Raw genomic sequence first — 23,741 nt, 5'->3', positions numbered from 1 at the left:
CTCAAGGTACAGGCACTCAAAACCATCTCCTTTAGGTAAGTACCCAACCTCCAGGTACGGCACTCAAAACCATCTCCTTCAGGTAAGTACCCAACCTCCAGGTACAGGCACTCAAAACCAACTCCTTTAGGTAAGTATCCAACCTCCAGGTGCAGCACTCAAAACCATCTGCTTTAGGTAAGTACCCAACCTCCAGGTACAGGCACTCAAAACCATCTCCTTTAGGTAAGTATCCAACCTCCAGGTACAGGCACTCAAAACCAACACCTTTAGGTAAGTACCCAACCTCCAGGTACAGGCATCCAAAACCATCTTGCTTAGGTAAGTACCCAACCTCCAGGTACAGCACTCAAAACCATCTCCTTTAGGTAATTACCCAACATCCAGGTATGTCACTCAAAACCATCTCCTTTAGGTAACTACCCAACCTCAAGGTACAGGCACTCAAAACCATCTCCTTTAGGTAAGTACCCAACCTCCAGGTACAGCCACTCAAAACCATCTCCTTTAGGTAAGTACCCAACCTCAAGGTACAGGCACTCAAAACCATCTCCTTTAGGTAAGTACCCAACCTCAAGGTACAGGCATCCAAAACCATCTCCTTTAGGTAAGTACCCAACCTCCAGGTACAGGCACTCAAACCGATCTCCTTTCGGTAATTACCGAACCTCAAGGTATAGGCATCCAAAACCATCTCCTTTAGGTAATTACTGAATCTCCAGGTACGGGCACTCAAAACCATCTCCTTTAGGTAAGTATCCAGCCTCCAGGTACAGGGAGATGAAGGCTGTGTTTATTGGGTTTAATGACAAACTCTACTGAACCATTGAAGTTCCCATGAAATTTATCTCTCAATGTACTTTATAGAGGAAGTTAATTCCCATTTGAATATTGTACTGTACACAGGGAGGAGCAGGAGAAACAGAATGTATGGGTGGCCTTTCTGAACCTAGAGAACATGTATGGTAGCTCAGATCTGCTCCACAAGGTGCTGGAGAGGGCTGTTGCACAGAATGAACCATCCAAGATCTACACACAAATGATCAACATCTACGTCAAATCAGGCAAGATAGATGTGAGTACTCTTTAGGAAAATGCTGTAAACAAGAGGCCCAAGGGCCTTGGGGGTCACCTGAGTTATACTATAGGTACTGGTAGCTCAATTTCATTGTTGGGATGTGATGAGGTAATAAACATGTAAACAATGTGAAATACAATACTTGTCATATAACCAAAGTATAGGAACTTTAAAAAATATTCAAAAATTATTTTGCTGTTGAGAAATATAATATCTATTGTCATTTAACCAATTATTCTCTTTGACCAACCCTTGGGATAAGTCAGGATCTTACTTTCTGATACTATTCGATTTCAATTTCAACTAAGTTTGAATTATTTCTTGTTGAAAATAGATAAGATACAGTCAGAAGTGTTATTTCCCTATTTAAACCAAGGAGAACAGATGACCAAAGGTACTAAAACTATGGGCATTTCCATCCATAAAAGAAACTTGAATCTTGTACATCTGAGTGCAGAGATTTTTAGCCCACCATCATCTGATGGTAGGCTATTTAAATCACCCTGCGTCTGTGGTCCGTCGTCCGGTACCGTGGCCAGTGGTCCGTCCTTAAACAATTCTTGTTATCGGTATTTCTCAAGAAGTACCAGAGAGATCTTTCTCAAATTTTATATGTAGGTTCCCCTTGGTCCTAAGCTGTGCAGGGCAACTTTTGAGACTGATCGTAAAAACAACATAGCCATCTTTGATTTTGATAGTGAAAGTTTGGGAGGGAATTACGGGAGGGATCTTTCTCAAATTTTATATGTAGGTTCCCCTTGTTCCCTTGTTAGCTCACCTGGCACAAAGTGCCAAGTGAGCATATGCTGTGGTGCGTCGTCCGTCGTCCAGCTGTCCATCCGTCTTTCGGCGTCAATATTTTACTGTAAATGACTTCTTCATAACCGAAAGACCTAGGGTGATGATATTTGGCCAGAAGCAAACTGGGATGAAGGGCTACCAAGTTTGTTCAAATAAATGACCTTGACTCATTTTCAAGGTCAGGGGAGTCAATTGTCTTAAAAAATCTTTATACAACTACTTCTGAATAACTTAGCGGCCAGGATTATGTTATTTGGCCAGTAACATGCTGCTTTAATAGCGGGCTACAAAGTTTGTTCAAATGAATGACCTTGACTTGTATTCAAGGTCACAGGGGTCAAATATGTTTAAAACCTTTAAACGACTTCTTCTGAATGACTAAGAAGCCTAGAATAATGATATTTGGCCAATAATTTGCTGGGATGAAGGGCTACCAAGTTTGTTCAAATGAATGACCTAGACCCACTTTCAATGTCACAGGGGTCAAATGTGTTAAACATTTTCAAACAACTTCTTCTGAGTAACCAAAATGCCCAGGGTACTGATATTGGGCCTGTAGCATGCTGGGATAAAGGGCTACCAAGTTTGTTCAAACAAATGACCTCTACTTATATTCAAGGTCACAGGGGTCAAATATGTTTAAAACCTTTAAACGACTTCTTCTGAATGACTAAGAAGCCTAGAATAATGATATTTGGCCAATAATTTGCTGGGATGAAGGGCTTCCAAGTTTGTTCAAATGAATGACCTAGACCCACTTTCAATGTCACAGGGTTCAAATGTGTTAAACATTTTCAAACAACTTCTTCTGAGTAACCAAAATGCCCAGGGTACTGATATCGGGCCTGTAGCATGCTGGAATGAAGGGCTACCAAGTTTGTTCAAATGAAAGACCTTGACCAACTTTCAAGGTGACAGGGGTCAAATGTGTTAAAAACTTCAAACGACTTCTTCTCAGTAGCCAAAAAGCCCAGAATACTGATATTGGGCCTGTAGTATGCATGGATTAAGGGCTATCAAGTTTGTTCAGATGAATGACCAAACCCTTTTTCAAGGTCACATGGGTTAAATATATTTAAAATCTTTAAACAACTCCTCTCCTGAAAATCCAAGAGGCATAGCATAGGATAATGATATTTTGCCAGTAACCTGCTGGGATGAAGGGCTACCAAGTTTGTTCAAACAAATGACCTTTACTTATATTCAAGGTTACAGGGGTCAAATATGTTTAAAACCTTTAAAAAACTTCTCCTGAATATCCAAGAGGCACAGGCTAATGATCTTTGGCTAGCAACATTCTGGGATGAAGGGCTTCCAAGTTTGTTCAAATGAATGACCTAGACCCACTTTCAATGTCACAGGGGTCAAATGTGTTAAACATTTTCAAACAACTTCTTCTGAGTAACCAAAATGCCCAGGGTACTGATATTGGGCCTGTAGCATGCTGGAATGAAGGGCTACCAAGTTTGTTCAAACAAATGACCTCTACTTATATTCAAGGTCACAGGGGTCAAATATGTTTAAAACCTTTAAAAAACTTCTCCTGAATATCCAAGAGGCATAGGCTAATGATCTTTGGCTAGCAACATTCTGGGATGAAGGGCTACCAAGTTTGTTCAAATGAATGACCTTTGCTTATATTCAAGGTAACAGGGATCAAATATGCTTAAATCTTTAAATGATTGTTCTGAATATTCAAAAGGTCAAAGGTAATGATATTTAGCTAGAAGTATGCTGGGACAGAAGGCTATAAACTTTCAAGGTCACAGACATCATATGTTTAAATCATTTAATAGATTCAAATGGATCGAACACAGATATTTTGCTGGTAGCTGTATACATTACTGCATACATTTCAGTATTAAAAATGGTTTAAAATTGCATTAAATGTTTTTCATTAAAACAGGGAAAAAATGTGTATTAATAATTCATCAAGCATGCCCGTTTAAAACCCATTAAAAAAGATCAGATGTGTTAAAAATGCATGTTAAAATATCATTAAACGGGCCATATTTAACACACATTAAAAAGACTGCGATATCGTGAAAATTAACACATATTAAAATATAATCAAGCCTGCTGGTTTAACATCTATTAAAAAGAATGGATAACCTGTTTAACACCTATTAAAAGATGACCACAATTAATACATATCAAGCAGCACGAATTAATAGGTATTAAGCAGTATTAAAAATCATTAACTGTTTCCAGTTTATGGGTATTAAAAGATTTTTCATAGTAACCTATGAAATTTTTAACAAAACAAAATTTACATTGATTTTTAATGAATATTAAACTTGAAATTGAAAGAAAAACCTTTACGAGAGAAATTAAACTGTACTTTATATAATACTTGAAAATGAAATATTAATCGAGAATTAATAATAAAAAAATATATGTGTTTCTGGTTTCATCTCAAAAAATAGGTAGGTATATACGTATACTATAGGTAGATTTTTTTTCAGATTTTTTTTACTGCGGTAGAAACTTGCTATATATGGGCTTAAGCTTTCTGACTTTGAAAATTCTAATACAAACTTTAGGGTTGTCACCAAAAATCAGGGTATGTAGATATGGGGAAACCAGAAACACTTTCTTTATTTGGCCTGATCAATATATATAGTTTTAAGAACATGCTAATTTACAAATCACATGGTACATGTAAATGATATAAAATGAAAATGTAAATTGTATAAACGTGCATATTTAAACTTGTTTTGTACCAGATTTTAAATTCAAATGCAACATATACATGCAATATTAATAGAACTAGATCTACGCTGCACATTCTGAAAGTACATATAATTACTATGTACAGCGTCAGTGATTAATATTGCTAACCAAGCAATAATATTATTGACATGCATGAGAAATCAACTAAAACCACCAGAGACCTCAGATAGCTATATAGACTTCTTTGTTCGAACTCACTGTATATATGTACATGTATCATTGTGTTGAATTACATAATATTGTTTGTACTAGTACTACAATCATATTGATCTTTCTACCTGCAGCTGGTTGCAGAACATTCACTACATTGCAACTTGTTTATATTGTTAATTACATGTTATTGTATGTTATCATGCAATGTACAGTTCGAAATTTGTATATGTACGATATCTGGTATAATTATCTGGGTCATCTACGTCCCCCGGAACTGCAATACACATCCCTTGTTTCCCCTGGTTTGAGGATTTTCCTATACTAGAACGTGCTTGATGCCTTGAACTGTTTGAAGCCACCACTTTTTCGTGAATAGATTTACACTGCTTCTTAACCGATTTTTGTCCTTCCTGATTTTGATTAGATGGTCTTTTTTCACTACCACGTGCACTACCTGTAGCCGATGAATTTTTAGTTCCCTTCGGAGTCTCGCGTGAACTACCCGTAGCCGACGAACTTTGTATTCCCCTCGGAGCCTCATATGCACTGCTTATGGCCGACAACTTTGCGCTCAGAATCCGAGCCTCATATGCACCATCGCCTGTGGCTGACAAATTTCCATCTAGATCTGAAGAATCACTTGCACTTGGTACAGGTGTTTTATCGAAATACTTTTCAATGTTACCTGCAGTTTTTGCCTTCACTGTGTTACCTGCACCTTTTTCCTTCACTAATCTAGTGGTTTTCCAGATTATTTTCTTTTTGAGGAGTGCGTTACACAAGTAGATTTGACTCTCCATTGCCTCTGGAAGTTCCATATCATCACCATCCTGTTGGTCTGGGTGAATTAATGTTTTTGCAACTATTTCACTATACATATCATTCATCTGTCTTAGAAAAATACCTTTGCCCACTTACGTGCCAGATTTCCCACAGAATACCACTGGATCACCCGCGGTTAACACTTGTGCACTGACCTTTTGCCTTTCTAGATCATCTGTAGTACCAGTATTTCCATCCTTGTTTTGATTCTTCTTTGATGATCTTTTACCTGCTGCCCGATCACGGACATACTTCCTTCTGTTCTGGATGGCCATTTTTAGTTTTGCCCAGACTTCCTTTTCATATCCAGCTAATTGTGGACATCTTTCTGATACACCTTGTAAGAAAGCCTGTTTCTTTCTTTCTGGAATATCTGATATTTTCCCAGCCGACTTACATATTCTAGCTGACCTTGATCATTCGAGGGTGACTGATCATTATTACGAGTCTCCTGGTGCTTGCATGGCTACTTCCATCAGCAGTGTCCTCGTGCCCCTGAATATATTGCCTTAATCTGAATCTGTCCATAAAACTTGCATTTTTGAAGACATCTTGGATATCATTTTCAGTGAAATTCTTACTAACATCCATAGAAATTCCATTTTCTAAAAGAAAGAAAAGACATGGGTAATACAAACTGTAAAGAAAAAAAATATTCAATAAAATCAGAATCTGTGTTTGTGAAACGCAGTATGCCCCCACGTCTTGTGACCTTGACCTTAAGTTTGACCTCTGACCTCCAAACTTATTGTAATCAGATATAGAACTTCATATGTAGTATGAATATGTATAGGGTAAGTTTGGTGAAAACATATCAAGGTGTTGAGAAATTGCATACACAACAATTTGATATTTCGTAAATTTGACAAAATTATATGCATGATATGTCGTAAATTAATTCACTTACCATTCCAGAATAAGTGTTTACATGGAGGTAGTTTTATACCCCATGAACAGGTTGGGCACACATCCCCAAACGGGGACTGGGGGAAACAATCTCCCATATAGGGGACATTTTTTCCTCTATAAAATGTTAAAATTTCTGTCTTTGGTTTCTTATTTATAGGTGCATTTGTGTGCAACAGCATGCACATTTTTTGGCAATAGATGTAAGGTCAAATATGTTTAGTTTTTGACTTTGATAATGTAAGGTTTCGCAACTTTCAGGGATAGATACTAACTTGTTTTGCTTTGTAGTCCAAGTTGAATAGATAATTTACTAGTCCTTTGTCAAATTAACTACATGTAGTCCCAAGATTTCTTGATAAGGAAGAATTTTGACAATTATCATGCAATATATTGTCTTTGAAGCAGTTCACTCAGAAGAAGAATGGTGGGTCTGGCTCCCCTGGGGGCTGAGGCGCGGGGCCCAATAGGGGAAATATAACAAATTCTTTAAAATCCTTCTACTTCTGTAGGAATGAAAGGATTTGTTCCATATTAAGTCTGAATCATCCTTGGGTGAAGGGGAACCAATTTTGTATAAACCGGGGGTCTAGCCCCCCCCCCAGGGACCTGAGGGGCGAGGCCCAATAGGGGAAACATAGCAAATTACTCTTCAAATCCTTTTTCTTCTGTAGGAAGGAAAGAATTTGGTCCATATTTGGTGTGGCTTATCCTTGGGTAAAGAGGAACCAATTTTGTATAATCAGTGGGACCTGAGGGGCGGGGCCCAATATGGGAAATAGAAGTAAAACCCCTATAATCCTTCTACCATATGGATTAAGGGATTTTATCCTAATTTAGTCTGAAGCATCCTTGGGCAAACGGGACTCAATTTCGTATAAACAGTGAGTGTGGCCCCCATTGGGGGCAGAAGGGAGGGGCCCAATAGAGGAAATATAGCAAATTCTTCAAATACATTCTTCTGTACAATTCCAAATGACAGGATTTTGTCCAAATTTGGTATGAAGCGCCCTTGGGTGAAGGGGAACCAATTTTGTATAAATGGTGTGTAAGCAGTCGGTGTGGTCTCCCAGGGGGCAGAAGGGCGGGGCCCAATAGGAGAAATAGAGGTAAAACCTTTAAAATCCTTCTTCAACCNCCCCCCCCCGGGTGCCCTATAGTAATCACCTTGTCTGTCTGTCTGTCTGTCTGTCTGTCTGTCCACAAATTTTGTTCCTGGCTGATAACTTTAGTATTTATTGACTTAATGAAACTTGGTCAAGATGTTCAGTTCACAAAAACACACATTGAGGTAAAAAGTCAAGGTCATAGGTCAAGGTCATTAGGTTCAAAGGTCAAGGTCAAATTTTACATCTTTTTACTGATAAACATTTTGTTATGACGTTATGAAGCAAAGTTGATCAGGATTAAACAAGGAGTCAACTGACTAAAGGTCAAGGTCATCGGGTCAGGGGTCAAGGGCAAATTTTGTAGCTTTTCACTGGTGAACATTTCGCTATGACATTATGAAGCAAAGTTGTTCGGAATTAAACAAAGAGACACACAGAGGTAAAAAGTCAAGGTCATAGGTCAAGGTCATTACAATCAAATGTCAAGGTCAAATTTGGCATCTTTTCACTGATGAACATTTTGTTATGACATTTTAAAGCAATGTTGATCAGAATTAAACAAGGAGTCAATTGACCAAAAGTCAAGGTCATTGGGTCAAAGGTGAAGGTTAGATTTTGTACTTTTTCCCTGATGAATATTTTGTTATGACATTATGAAGCAATGTTGTTCAGAACTTCACACAGAATCAACTGACCTTAGGGCCAGGTTATGCAGTCCAAAGGGGCAAGGTCAAGTTTTGTATATTTCACTGAAGAACATTTTGTTATGATAATAAGAAGCAAAGTTGGTCGGAATTAAAGAATAAGTCAACTGACCAAAGATCAGGGTCATTGGTTTAATGGTTAAGGTCATTTGGATCCAAAGGTCAAAGACAAAATGGATCTCTGACTTTGACCCTGGCTCTTGATGGAGGAGGGATATAAGGTGAAATAAAACAAATCAAAGCTAACAAATGAGTATTGCACCTGTATTTACATTTCTGTTAGCCCAGCAAATATGGAGGTGGAAGGAAACAAGGCTCACATCATAGTACATGTAAAATGTATATTTTGCTTCCTTGCGATTCTTTTGGAAGTTCAAATATCAAACGTCAAGCGCAGCTATATGGGCAGATTGCTTCTTGATGATTATGGGGGATATATATTGCCACAAGACGGGGCCCTTACTGACCTGTCAGTGTTCAAGGTTCAAACATATTCAGGTGAGCGATACAGGCCCTCTGGGCCTCTTGTTTGGGAAAGCCGGTGATAAAAATAGCTAAGACCGAAAAAGTGCAATATTCGGGCCTTTCAGTGAGAAGTATAACAACACAGTGTCAGTTATGAGTCTGAGTTCACGCATAACACATTCTTGAATTTACACAATACATCGCCAATAAGAATTATAAGTATCATAATAAATACCTCTAGTCAGATATTTCTGTTCACATTTTCATTTGAAGAAAAACGAACAGGTTCAATTAGAGCATGCATCTCTGAGAGGGTGCCGCAGGAAAATTTCAAACTGCAGAAAGTACGATATCAGTAGGTTTAAACGTAAATAAGATCACTCATTTATAACGATGTTTGAGATGTTGTTGGAACATTATTTTGATTCAGAATAGATGCATATACTTAATTCAGAGAGGCTAGGTGAAGTTACCTTCTCTCCTCGGCTGGAAAGACATTTTGTTAGCTACACATACAGCCGCCGCTAAAACGTATAGCTGTATAACATTACTGATTAAAAATGCCAAGAAAACATTGTCCCTTGTCAATTTCTCGACATGAATTGTTCATAGGGAGTATCAAACTATATTATCAGGAAGAGTTTTGTGACAAGGTAATAAAAACAACTTGCTTCACTAAATTGTCCCTTTAATCTGTTACCTGAGTGACCATATTGTTTATTTGTTACCCAAGTAACCATATTGTTTATTTGTTACCTGAGTGACCATATTGTTTATTTGTTACCTGAGAGACCATATTGTTTATTTATTACCTGAGTGACCATATTGTTTATTTGTTACCTGAGAGACCATATTGTTAATATGTCCCCACCATAAAATGGGGAGCCATTTAGTGTTGCCCATGTCCGTCCCGTCCCTTCCCGTCCCGATTTAATGTAAACATTTAGGAACTTCATTCTTTGACAGATTTTGGTCAAACTTTATACAAAGGTAAAGTATGAGTAAACTTAGGACATCGTTGTGTTTCAGGGATCCAAGGTCACGGCCAAGAACATCATCAACTGATTCAATTTAAACACTTAGCAATTTAACTAGCAATTTAATTTCATTCTTTCACAGATTTTGGTCAAACTTTACACAAAAGTGAAATATGGTATACCTCTGATATCCTTGTTTCAGGATGGTAATAACATACAGAAAAAACATATGAATATTAAAATTAACTTATCAACTTTAAGTGTAGAACCTTGTGTGTGTGCATGTTTCAGGGTATCAAGATCAAAGTGGTTGTAATTTTTAGCTCACCTGGTCCAAAGGACCAAGGTGAGCTAATGCCATACTGTGGCGTCTGTCGTCTGTCCGTCGTCCTTCCGTCAACAATTTCTGTAAATGACTTCTACTTAACCACTGATTGGAATTTAACTAAATTTGACTGGAAGCATCCCTAGTTGGTGGGGATTCAAAATTGTACAAATGGTGGGGCTGACCCCCCAGGGGGCTGAGAGGCGGGGCTAAAAGGGGGCAATTTGGCTTTATTGCTTTAAGCGACTTCTTCTCTGGAACTAAGAGATGGATATCAACCATATTTGACTGGAAGCATCCCGAGGTGGTTGGGATTTAAAATGGTACAAATTATGGGGCTGAGGGGCGGGGTTAAAATGGGGGCAATTTGGCTTTATTGCTTTAAGCAACTTCTTCTCTGAAACTAAGAGATGTTTGAATGGAAGTATCCCTAGGTGGTGGGGATTAAGAATTGTACATATGGTTGGGCTGACCCCCGCGAGGGTACGGGGCAATTTGGCTATATTGCTACAAACGACTTCTTCTGTAGAACTATGTACTGGATATCAATCATATTTAATCAAAAGCATTTATGGGAGGCAGAGGTTCAAAATTGTACAAATGGTGGGGTTGATGCCCCAGGGGACTGAGGGGTGGGACCAAAAAGGGTTATTTGGCTATATTGCTTTAAGCAACATCTTCTCTGGAACTGAGAGATGGATATCAACCATATTTGACTGGAAGCATCCCTAGGTGGTGGAGATTCAAAATTGCACAAATGGTGGGGCTGAACCCCCAGGGGGCTGAGGGGCGGGGCCAAAACAGGGCAATTTGGCTATATTGCTATAAACGACTTCTTCTGTAGAATTTTGCCATGGATATCCATCATATTTGGTCGGAAGCATTCATGGGAGGCAGGGATTCAAAATTGTATAAATAGTGGAACTGACCCCCCGGGCTAAGGGGTGGGGCCAAAATAAGTTTTATTACTTGGAAATGGTTGAGATCCCCACCATATAAACATATATACAATTGCTGAGTATATAGGGTCTGGCCCCACCCTTGGAGACATAGTCCCTGGGCCATAACTTTAAAACGGTTGAGATCCCCACCCCAAAACGATATATACAAATGCTGGGCATAAAGAGACGAATGCAGTCATGATATTAGAATAGACCCTGGGGTCTTACCAAACCCCTAGGGACCTAGTTTCTGAGTCACAGCTTGGAAACAGTTGAGATCCCCACCCCATAACTGAACGTAAAATTGCTGGGCATGAAAAATCTAATACAGATATGCTACAAGGATTGGCCTTGGTGTTTGGCATATTCCCTTGGATCTCATTTGGAGAACAATTTGCCATGGTTGCTTAGATATCCAGGTGAGCCATACAGGCCCTCTGGACCTCTTGTTTTATAGAACACTGAAACTAAGTTCACATGGCAGTGGGGGCATTTATGTATTACAGACATTTCCTAGTTTGTTACCTGAGTGACCATATTGTTTATTTGTTACCTGAGTGACCATATTGTTTATTGGTTATCTGAATGACCATATTGATTGTTACATGAGTGATCATATTGGTAATTAGTTACCTGAGTGATCATATTGTTAATTTGTTACCTGAGTGACCATATTGATTGTTACCTGAGTGATCATATTGTTAATTTGTTACCTGAGTGATCATATTGATTGTTACCTGAGTGATCATGTTGTTAATTTGTTACTGTTTTGTCAATTTGGTTGTCTGTTTCTGTCTGAGTGACCATATTCTTGATTCCTTTGCCTTCATGACTGTATTCAATGTGTTGCTTTTGTTGACAGGAAGCTGAACAGCTTCACAACAAGTTGGTGCGTCGTTACAGCCAGGATAAGGATATTTGGAACAGTTTCTCAATGTTCTACTACAAACATGGACGTGTGGATGACGCTCGCAAACTCCTTCAGCGCTGTCTTAAAAGTCTCAACATCAAACACCGTAAGTGACCATAAAATGTACATAGATGTGCTTGAGGGGTTTGAAAATTCCTTGGGTAGAGATTAAGGTCACTTTTACTTGGTTTAATATTGTATCTTGCCATTCTTACCAGCCATTAATTACTCCTATGGTAAATGGCATATTTTGGATATCCTTCATGACTCGGGATCCTGAAATCAAAGATAGCCTACAGTCAGAGGTCAATGTCTTTATATCTGAAATCAGAACAGTGTTGATACTCCATCTTAACTTCATTGTATAGCCATTTCTTACTTGTCAGTATTCATGAGAGTTTTTCACTTTTTGTGAAAAGACCTATTGTTATACGCCGTCAAATTTGGCGGGAGTATTATGGTATGGGTTTGTGCGGCCATCCGGCATAAACTTGTTTGTCCTGCAATCTCCTCCTACATTTTTCGACCGATCTCTTTGAAACTTGGTATACGTTATAATCATGATATGAAGTTGTGTTTCCTTTAAAAGACTTTTGATTCAACAGTTTTTATAAAAGTTATTGCCCTTTTTATGTCGCCTGCAAAAAGCTGGTGACACATAGGTATTGCTATGTCGGCGGCGTCGTCCTCACAGAGGTTTTCGTGCGCTAACTTGTAACTATAAATAGAAAATCTTTTTTTCATGGGATAACTTGAGTTTCCTTGGGCCGATCAAACTGTAAACTTCATGCAGTGCTAAGCATACTTGCATTTTCAAGATTTTTTTTATCGATACCATTGAGGCGATGCTGATGTTCTGTTGAGTTTCAACTTTCTGCATTTGGCATATCTGTTTACGTGATAACTCAAGCCAAAACACTTTTCTTACTAAAAGTGCTGAGCAGGCGACACATCCACTCCCGTGGAATTTTTGTTTTATTTCAGTATTTGATTTTTGTCCGGCAATCTCCTCGTACATGTTTCAATGGATCTCTTTGAAACTTGGTTTACATTATAATCATGATATGAAGTTGTGTCTCCCTTAAAAGAATTTCGATTTTTGTCCGGCAATCTCCTCCTACATTTTTCAAAGGATCTCTTTGAAACTTGGTATACATTATAATCATGATATGATGTTGTTTCTCCCTTAAAAGAATTTTGATTTGACAATTTTTGCACAAGGTATTACCCTTTGTTTATTTCAGTATTTGATTTTTGTCCGGCAATCCCCTCCTACATTTTGCAACGGATCTCTTTGAAACTTGGTATACAGTATAATCATGATATGATGTTGTTTCTCCCTTACAATAATTTTGATGCAACAGTTTTTGCAAAAAAAAATTGCCCTTTGTTTATTTCAATATTTGATTTTTGTCAGGCAATCTCCTCCTACATTTTTAAACTGATCTCTTTGAAACTTGGTATACAGTTTCATCATGATATAAAGTTGTGTCTTCCTTAAAAGAATTTTGATTCGACAATTTTTGCAAACGTTATTGTCCTTTGTTCATTTTAGTATTTGATTTTTTTGTCCGGAGATTTTCTCCTACATTTTTAGCTCACCTGCCCGAAGGGGAAGTGAGCTTATGTTATGGTGCGGAATCCATCGTCCGTCGTCCGTCGTCCGTCCAGCGTCAACTTTTTGCTTTAAACAACTTCTATTCGGTAACCAAAAGGCCTAGGAAGATGATATTTGGCCAGTAGCATGCAGGGAACAAGGGCTACCAAGTTTGACCTTGACACACTTTCAAGGTCACAGGGGTCAAATATGTTAAAATCTTCAAGCAACTTCTTCTCAATAACCAAAAGGCCCAGTGTACTGATATTAGGCCTGTACTATGCTGGGATGACGGGCTACCAAATTTGTTCAAATAAATGACCTTGACCAACTTTCAAGGTCAAAGGAGTTGAAATACGTTAAAATCTTCAAACAACTTCTTCTCAATTACCAAAAGGCCCAGGGTACTGATATTGGGCCTGTAGCATGCTGGGATGAAGTGCTACTAAGTTTGTTAAAATGAATGACCTTGACCAATTTTCAAGGTCACAGGGGTCAGAGGTCATAAAATCTTCAAACAACTTCTTCTCAATTAGCAAAAGGGCCAGGGTACTGAAATTCAGCCTGTAGCATGCTGGGATGCATGACTACCAAGTTTGTTCAAAAGAATGACCTTGACCAACTTTCAAAGGTCAAAGGGGTCAAATGTCATAAATTCTTCAAACGACTTCTTTTCAATAAGCAAAAGGGACAGGGTACTGAAATTGGGCCTGTAGCATGCTGGGACGAAGCGCTACTAAGTTTGTTAAAATGAATGACCTTGACCAATTTTCAAGGTCACAGGGGTCACAGGTCCTAAAATCTTCAAACAACTTTTTCTCAAGAACCAAAAGGCCCAGGGTACTGATATTGGGCCTGTAGAATGCTGGGATGAAGTGCTACTAAGTCTGTTAAAATGAATGACCTTGACCATTTTTCAAGGTCACAGGGGTCACAGGTCCTAAAATCTTCAAACAACTTCTTCTCAATAACCAAAAGGCCCAGGGTACTGATATTGGGCCTGTAGAATGCTGGGATGAAGTGCTACTAAGTCTGTTAAAATGAATGACCTTGACCAATTCTCAAGGTCACAGGGGTCAGAGGTCATAAAATCCTCAAACAACTTCTTCTCAATTACCAAAAGGCCCAGGGTACTTATATTGGGCCTGTAGCATGCTGGGATGAAGGATAACCAAGTTAGTTCAAATGAATGACCTTGATCCACTTTCAACCTAATGTCCTTGTTTGACAATCAAGGTCAGAGGCGTCATATGTTTAAATCTTTTAATGGGTTCTTATGAAATCTTAAGATTACAACTGTTAGATTAATAACAGGTGAGCGATGCAGGCCCATTGGGCCTCTTGTTTATAGCATGTCAGCTAAATATAACCACTCTTATAATGATGCAGATCTTGTTTCAATGTAAGAAAGTATATAACACTATATATAACACTATATGGCATTGACACTACTTGTTATGAACCACTGAGCAGATTTCAACAAAGTTTGGTGTTGAGCATTCTTGGGTGAAGATCGAGGAACCAATTTTGTATAAACAGTGAGTCTGGCCCCCCAGGGACCTGAGGGGTGGGCCAAATAGGGGGAATATAGGAAATTCCTCTTTAAAATTCTTCTTCTTTTGTAGGAATGATAGAGTTTAAATGTCCTTATTTGGTCTGAAGCATCCTTGGGTGAAGGCGACTTAATTTTGTGTAAACGGTTGGTCCGATTCCCTTTGGGACAGAGGGGCAGTTCCCAATTGGTGTAACAGCAATTCTTTCAAAATCCTTCTTCTTCTGTAGAAATGACTGAATTGTGTCCAAATTTGGTATGAAGCACCCTTGGGTTAAAGGGAACCGATTCTGTATAAACAATGGGTCTGACCCCTCTGGTTGCAGAGAGGCAGGACCCAATAGGGATATAGAGGAATATCTTTAATATCCTTCTTCTTTCATTGGAATGAATGGTTTTTGACCAAATTTACACAGTAAGCATCCTATGGGGAAGGGAAATTCATGTTGTATAAATAGTTGGTCTGACCCCCCTGGGGGCAGAGGGGCGGGACCCAATAAGGGAAACATAGCAAATTCTTCAAAATCCTTCTTCTCCTGTAGGAATGACAGGATTTTGTCCAATTGCATATAAATATAGCCTCGGACTAACCATGTGATACATGTTCACTACCAGCAACATCTAGCTATTTCAACTTCAATTTTTTCTAACATTTGCAGGTGAGCAATACAGGCCCTCTTGTTTATTAGGGATTTCCATTTCGGATGGAAATACCTATTGTTATTGTTATGTTTTTAGGTCACCTGAGCTTTAGCTCAAGTGACCTATTGCTATCCGTTTTCGTCCGTCGTCGTCCGTCGTCCGTCGTCCGTTAACATTTTACATTTCAAACTTAAAGTCAAGTTCTGCTGGGCCGATTGAACTGAAAGTTGGTAGGAATGATCGCCTCATGGTCCTGACAAAGTGTTGTTATTTTTCGGGTCGATCAGAAATCCAATATGGCCGCCACGGCCGCCATTTTGAAAACCTATTTCAAACTTAAAGTCAAGTTCTGCTGGACCGATTGAACTGAAAGTTGGTAGGAATGATCGCCTCATGGTCCTGACAAAGTNTTTTTAGAACGACCATAACTTCCTAAGCGTTCGTTGTGCATCATGAACGTTATGTGGATCTTGTAGATCTTGGTCGGGGCTAACTTTTCCCCATGACATGTTTTCAGAGAATATGTCAAGTTAAAAGCCTCGCTATGGGGTCAAATATAGGTCAAAAATAAAAATCACAAAATGAGTTATATTTTTATTTCATCTTAAAGGGCATGTTATAATAGAGGAATACGTAAAAAATTCCAAAGTCATAGCTTCAAAAATGACGAAGATATGCCACTTTGAAAAATTCGTTTTCCCGCCAAAATTCAAAATTTCCAGCATTTTCCTCAAAACGCTTCTTCTCCTTCATTAAGACACAAACATAGTTGATATTTGGTACATCCATAGTATGTAGCCTTGCCTACAAAAATAACACATATCATTGACCTTGACCTACATTCAAGGCCACAGGGGTCAAATGATCTTGTGGACACTTATCTCAAGTACGAATAAAGATACAACGTTCATATTTCAGTACATATAAGAGGACAAGCAACACATGGTATGCGAACAAATTCATGATCGTTATATCAAAGGTCAAGGACACAGATCTAAAAATCGTTTTTTTAAAAACAGTTTTAGAACGAACACAACTTCGAAAGCTTTCGTTGTACTGCATGAACGCTTCACACCTCTTGTAGAGCTTAGTCGGGGCTAACTTTTTTCCATGACATGTTATCAGAGAATTTCATGTTCAAAGCCTCGTTATGGGGTCAAATATAGGTCAAAAATAAAAATCATAAAATCAGTTCATTTTGTTTTCAAATATTAAAGAGCAAGCTCTATTCAAGGTATTCCCAAAGTTTCAAGGTCATCGCATCAAAAATGTCGAAGATATACCACTTTGTTATTAGGGATTTCCATTTGTCATTTTTGTGCGATTGTCAAGTGCTTTCAGTACTCTCAGTACTTTGATTTATATTAATCTTGAAAATGTGGACAGTTTACACCTCTCCTGCGCTGGGTAAACATCAGCCTTTCTTTGGCGTGACAAACCCAACCGATATAGAAACAAACATAGTTTCAATTAATCGTCCTGACGTACATAGTGGACGGACTATATGACCACATTTACGAACTACATTCCTATACAACAGCACTCTGGGAATCCCCCACTACACTACTCATGTAATAACCCGTACAGAACATTCAACTACGTAGAGACTGTCTCCTTACTGTGGTCTTATTGCCCTTATCCACAAACAAGGTACAACTTCCAAACTTACTAGGCATAATAGTCAGCTTCAATATGTCCAGGAACAATTTATTCACTGTATGTTTAAATGTTTGTTTTCGGTGACCAGTAAGTGATGCAGGCCAATAAACAAGTGAAACCTACAGAATAGGTTTGTCAGAGAAGGGAAGCAAAGGGAAGCGAAGAGAAACGTTTAAAAGCGATCGTCAGTTCGAGAACATATCTTTGATCATTGTCTTGTTGGAAATCCCGTGTTTTGATCTGCATCAAATCTAGTTATTAGGGATTTCCATTTCGGATGGAAATACCTATTGTTATTGTTATGTTTTTTCTTATTATTATTCTTATTATTCCCAGAATTCTTGTGGACACTCTATCTCAAGAACGAACAGAGATCTTACGTTCATATTTCAGTATGTGGTAGCGTACAACTGAAACATACAGTGCGAACAAATTCATGATCATAATGTCAAAGGTCAAGGTCACAGATCTAAAATACGTTATTTTAAAACATTTTTAGAACGATCATAACTTCATAAGCGTTCGTTGTTCTGCATGAACTTTATGTGGATCTTGTAGATCTTGGTCGGGGCTAACTTTTCCCCATGACATGTTTACAGAGAATATGTCAAGTTAAAAGCCTCGCTATGGGGTCAAATATAGGTCAAAAATAAAAATCTCAACATGAGTTATATTTTCATTTCATCTGAAAGGGCATGTTATAATAGAGGTACACGTGAAAACTTCAAAGTCATAGCTTCAAAAATGACGAAGATATGCCACTTTGAAAAATTCGTTTTCCCGCCTAAATTCAAAATTTCCAGCATTTTCCTCAAAACGCTTCTCCTCCTTCATTCTGACACATACAGAGTTGATATTTGGTACATACAAAGTATGTAGCTTTGCCTACAAAAAAAACACATATCATTGACCTTGACCTACATTCAAAGCCACAGGGGTCAAATGAGCTTGTGGACACTTATCTCAAGTACAAATAAAGGTACAACGTTCATATTTCAGTTCGTATTAGAGGACAAGCAACACATGGTATGCGAACAAATTCAGGATCATAATGTCAAAGGTCAAGGTCACAGACCTAAAAATGGAGTTTTTTAAAAACGTTTTTCGAAAGGCCATAACTTCGAAAGCTTTCGTTGTACTGCATGAACGCTTCATACTTCTTGTAGAACTTAGTCGGGGCTAACTTTTTTCCATGACATGTTATCAGAGAATATCAAGTTTAAAGCCTCGTTATTGGGTCAAATATAGGTAAAAAAAAAAAACATATTTATTTTTTATTTTTTGTTAAAATATTAAAGAGCAACGTCTATTCAAGGTATTACCAAAGTTTCATGATCATAGCTTCAAAAATGACGAAGATATGCCACTTTGATAAATGTTCATTTTCCCGCCAAAATTCAAAATTTCCAACATTTTACTAAAATGGTTTTTCTCCTTCATTCAGACACATACAGAGTTGATCTTTGGTACATCCATATTATGTAGCCTTGCCTACAAAAATAGCACATATCATTGACCTTGACCTACATTCGAGGCCCCAGGGGTCAAATGAGCTTGTGGACACTTATCTCAAGTACGAATATAGATACCACATTCATATTTCAGCACGTATTAGAGGACAAGGAACACATGGTTTGCGAACATACTCATGATCATAATGCCAAAGGTCAAGGTCACAGATGTACAAATAGAGTTTTTAAAAAACGTTTTTCGAACGACCATAACTTCGAAAGCTTTCGTTGTACTGCTTGAACGCTTCATACTTCTTGTAGAGATTAGTCGGGGCTAACTTTTTCCCATGGCATGTTTTCAGAGAATATGTCTAGTTAAAAGCCTCGCTATGGGATCAGATATAGGTAAAAAATAACAAATCATAAAATTAGTTCCTTTTTTTAAATATTAAAGAGTAAGGTCTATTCAAGGTATTTCCAAAGTTTCAAGGTCATAGCATCACAAATGACGAAGACATACCACTTTGTTATTTTTGTGCGATTGTCAAGTGCTTTCAGTACTCTCAGTACTTTGATTTATATAAAGCATCTAATACACGCTGGTTATACTACATCGATTACTAAGCACTCCCAATCTTAAAAGTATGGACAGTTTACATCTCTACTGTAGTGGGTAAACACCAGCCTTTCATTAGCATGGCAAACCCAACAGATATAGACAAAATGCTAGTTTCAATTCATCATCCTGACGTGCATAGTGGACGGACTATATGACGACATTTAGGGACTACATTCGTATACAACCAAGCCCATTGGCTGCCTATATTTATCCAGTCTTTCTCTGACGTCATTTGGCACCCTGGGAATCCCACACTACTCAGTCAGCTACTGTAGACTAGCACACGTTCAAAGGGCAAAAACCCGTACAGAACATTCAAACTACGTAGAGACTGTCTCCTTACTGTGGACTTATTGAATCACAGATCTGCCCTTATCCACAAACAAGGTACATCTGCCAATCTTACTAGGTATAATAGTCAGCTTCAATATGTCCAGGAACAATTTACTCACTGTATGTTTAAATGTTTGTTTTCGGTGACCAGTAAGTGATGCAGGCCAATAAACAAGTGAAACCTACAAAAAAGGTTTGTCAGAGAAGGGAAGCAAAGGGAAGCGAAGAGAAACGTTTAAAAGCGATCGTCAGTTCGAGAACATATCTTTGATCATTTTCCTGTTTGAAATCCCGTGTTTTGATCTGCATCAAATCTAGTTATTATTGTTATTCTTATTCTACACAAATATTGTCCCAGCATTTTCTTCTAAATGACAGCAGATATATGCTTGATATTTAAATGTTGTAGGTCATGGTCTGGAGATGCCATTGAAGTATTTTCAACTTCATCAAATATTCAATATGGCCGCCATGACCTATAAAGTTATTTTTGTTAACCCTTTTCAAAATAGCCATATCTCCTTAAATATAAATGGTACTGTGTTTTTGTTATAATATACTGATAGAGTGTGGTCGGGGCTTAATTTGACCCATGCCATGTAATGAGAAAAAAGGTCAAGTTTAAATCGTCGCCATTGGGTCAAAGGTCACCTATTTTTAAAACTTTTTCATTTTTTTTTTTTTTTTGAAAAATTCTTTTGATAATCGATAGTCAATGGCCATCCGATCAATTTGATATATCAATTGTTTCTGAAACATTTCCTGTTACTGTCATATGACGTGTTCATTATTGCCTTTGATCTTTTTGAAAAGCTGATAATATTTTTACAAACTTCAATGATCTTCTTCTCCAATTCTGCCATTGCAGTATTAACCACAATTAGTACATGTATTCCTCTGTGGGCCCTTCCGAAGTGTTGTTAATTTTTGGAGCGATTAAAATTTCAAGATGGCCACCACAGGCTCCGATTTGTTATAATAGCCTATACCAATATATTTCGTTAACAATATCAAGCACAAAGCTGATTTTTCTATATGATACAGAAATGTGCAAGGGCAAACTTTTTTTCTCATGTTGCTTTGGCAAACAATGTCATCTTTGGGTTTTCGGTAGGGGTCAAAGTTGAAATGCACTTTATTGGGTAACAAACTTTAATCAAAGTACTGAAAGTACTGAAAGCTAAGGCAAAAGTTATACTAAGATATATATATTATTTTTGGAAAGGGGAACAAAATAAAGACGAAGTTCCCATCATATTGTAGAGAAGAATTAACTGTTAATTTTGTTATAAATCATAGTTTTATGTAAAAGTTTACCACTGTGAAGTTATTCTTCTTATGTGTACAGTATCTCTTTATATGCATGTCAGAAGAGGCGTACCAAGTGTTCTCTAGAATATATCATTTTAGACCATTCAGATAATTCATTTGCATAGGAGTTGCTTCCATCTGTCCATATTTCAAGTGTTAAAAACTGAAATTGGCACTTTTAAACCATTAAATAGATTATGCACAGATTGTGTTCATCTTTGAACTTTGCCTTTGTTGTTGAATAAGGGGATATCAACCAAGTTTCATCAGAATCTGACCTTATCTGACAAAGTTAATTGGTAATCAAAGTACTGAAAGTACTGAAAGCTAAGGCAAAATATATATATATATTATATTTGGAATAGAGAACAAAATAAAGACGAAGTTCCCATCATATTGTACAGAAGGATTTACTGTTAATTTGTTATGAATCAAAGTTTTATGTAAAAGTGTACCACTGTGAAGTTATTCTTCTTGTGTGTACAGTATATCTTTATAGGTTTGTCAGAAGAGGGGTACCAAGTTTCCTCTAGAATATATCATTTTAAACCTTTGGATAATTAATTTGCATAGGAATTAGGAATTGCTTCCCTTTGTCCATACAATGTATTTCATAGAACATTAAAAACTGAAACTGGCATTTACCCCTTTGACCAATACCTGATTATTTTAAACCATTGAATAGATTATGCACAGATTGTGAACATCTTTGAACTTTGCCTTTGTTGTTGAATAAGATATCAACCCTTGCCTTATCTAACAAAGTTACTTGGCATAAAACCATTGACCAATCAGAGTACAGTATGCTAATTAATTAGGCATGGATTTCACTCAACTTTGAACTTATCGTCTAAGTTTGTATATTGATCAATATATATTCAAGCAAGTTATCTTGTAAAGTGTGCACATCGACCAGGGTTGGCATGCTTTTTAATACGTGTGAATTTTGTTCAAGTTTCAATTTTGCATCAGTCAGTGTATATTGTTACAGAACAATATTTATAAGGATGTTTACTTGCCGAAACTAAATTGTGGATAAGCAAGTGGATTACTGCTACCCATAAATTTACAAGTCTCTCAATAATTTTGAAAAACTTTTAAATAAAGTGTTTTACATATTCACTGCAGTGAAAAGGTCTCTTCTTATGAAAAATGGAACTATTTTGAATCTGTGTTCCCATGAACAAATAATATAAAAAGCACTCTAATTCAATATGATACATTGTTGTATGTTTCAATATTGAATAAGATAAACAAAATATAAACATACATACTCACACACACACACAAGATTAGGAGAGTTACATTATTTTCCCTCTATTTCCATTGCATAAATTCTTCACAAAGAAAACAACAACTTTATAGCATATGTTCAGCTTTATCATCTTCATAGGCTAGCATTTGAAATAAGATGCACATATTAATTTCAAATACATTTCAAAAGAGTACTGCAAATGTACCAGCTAGAACACATACTATGTTATTACAGTTGTCATGATTGTTGGTTTCAGAACTGATAGCATTGTGCAACAAATGTTGACAACAGGACTTATTGAAAGTTGAGGTTGCTTGTGTATATGCAAACAGGTAGTGCATGATTTAATGTTGAGAATGATGGATCAAGGTTTATAAAATTTGGTTTGAATACTTAGTTAGGAATGCACTGACAATTTCTCTGTCACATGTACATGAACAGGTTGTGAAGCTGTAGCCTTCACCTTGACTGAATGAAATTGACCTTAAAACTGTCTTGAACAATTGATGTATGAAATTTAGAAATGAAGTTTCAAGAAATATGGTTGAAAACTTAAGAAATAATTGCTTTCATTGACATTGATACAATCTTGTGTGCTATCCCTCTCATATATCACACAAGATTTAATATCAAATGTTGGACACAGTAAAATCGAGCGAAGTTAACAAATATCAAGTTACATATTATAACTTTTATTTTATTTTATTGATATTGATCATAAGCATTGTTAAAAGTACAATGTATACCAGGGATCTTACATTTCTTTTACTACTTAACATTTGCGTTGACTTTTAATTCATTGGACAAAAACTAAAAGGAAGCCATGACCAGTATTTCTATCTTTAAAAACATACTTTTAATTTTTTTTCCAATTTGCTCCCACCACCCATAGTGTTATATTGATCAAAACAAACGTTGTTTCCAACATTTGTGCCCTTAGTCAGTAGTGGGTGTTCAATCACATTCATCAGGGTTTCAGCATCAAGTAGGGGCTGTTCAATCACATTCATCAGGCTTTCAGCATCAATATTCACAGATTCAATCTGTTCCAAGTAAAGATCACTGACTTCTCCATTAAGGAAAAGTTTGCGAGGAAAGCATTTGAACTACATTTGAACTATTCGCTGATGGAAGGATCTGTGGACTCGGCTTTCATGTGTCTGAGAGAAAATGATTTAGTCAGAGGTTCCTCCTCTATAAAGTAACTGACAGATTTCAAAATGTCATGTCACTGTTGGTATAGTTCTTGCAGCCTTTTGAAAAAGTTCATGAAGTCCTCAAAGGTATGAGAGAGTTGGTACAGTTCCTATTTCTCATCCTCCTTTCTCCCATCAATAACCATCCCTGTCTGTTGTAATATTGATTGCTTTCCCCCCCTAAAATAGAACATAGTTACCA

The 23,741-nt window shown here is 37.3% G+C and overlaps 1 protein-coding gene across 1 annotated transcript in view; it reads left to right on the top strand.

The window, feature by feature from the left end:
- The window catches only part of LOC110442650 (protein RRP5 homolog), a 165,731-nt gene that overhangs the window by 129,776 nt on the left and 12,214 nt on the right, over positions 1-23,741 (top strand). The window contains exons 40-41 of the mRNA XM_021486343.1: positions 907-1,075; positions 11,877-12,030. Coding sequence (XP_021342018.1) covers positions 907-1,075; positions 11,877-12,030 — 323 coding nt within the window. The remainder of the gene's footprint in view (positions 1-906; positions 1,076-11,876; positions 12,031-23,741) is intronic.

The sequence above is a fragment of the Mizuhopecten yessoensis genome, unplaced genomic scaffold (genome assembly GCF_002113885.1).
Source record: "Mizuhopecten yessoensis strain PY_sf001 unplaced genomic scaffold, ASM211388v2 scaffold716287, whole genome shotgun sequence".
Taxonomy (NCBI): domain Eukaryota; kingdom Metazoa; phylum Mollusca; class Bivalvia; order Pectinida; family Pectinidae; genus Mizuhopecten; species Mizuhopecten yessoensis.
Note: the sequence above shows the minus strand (reverse complement) of the source record. Positions and strands in the feature narration are given on the sequence as shown.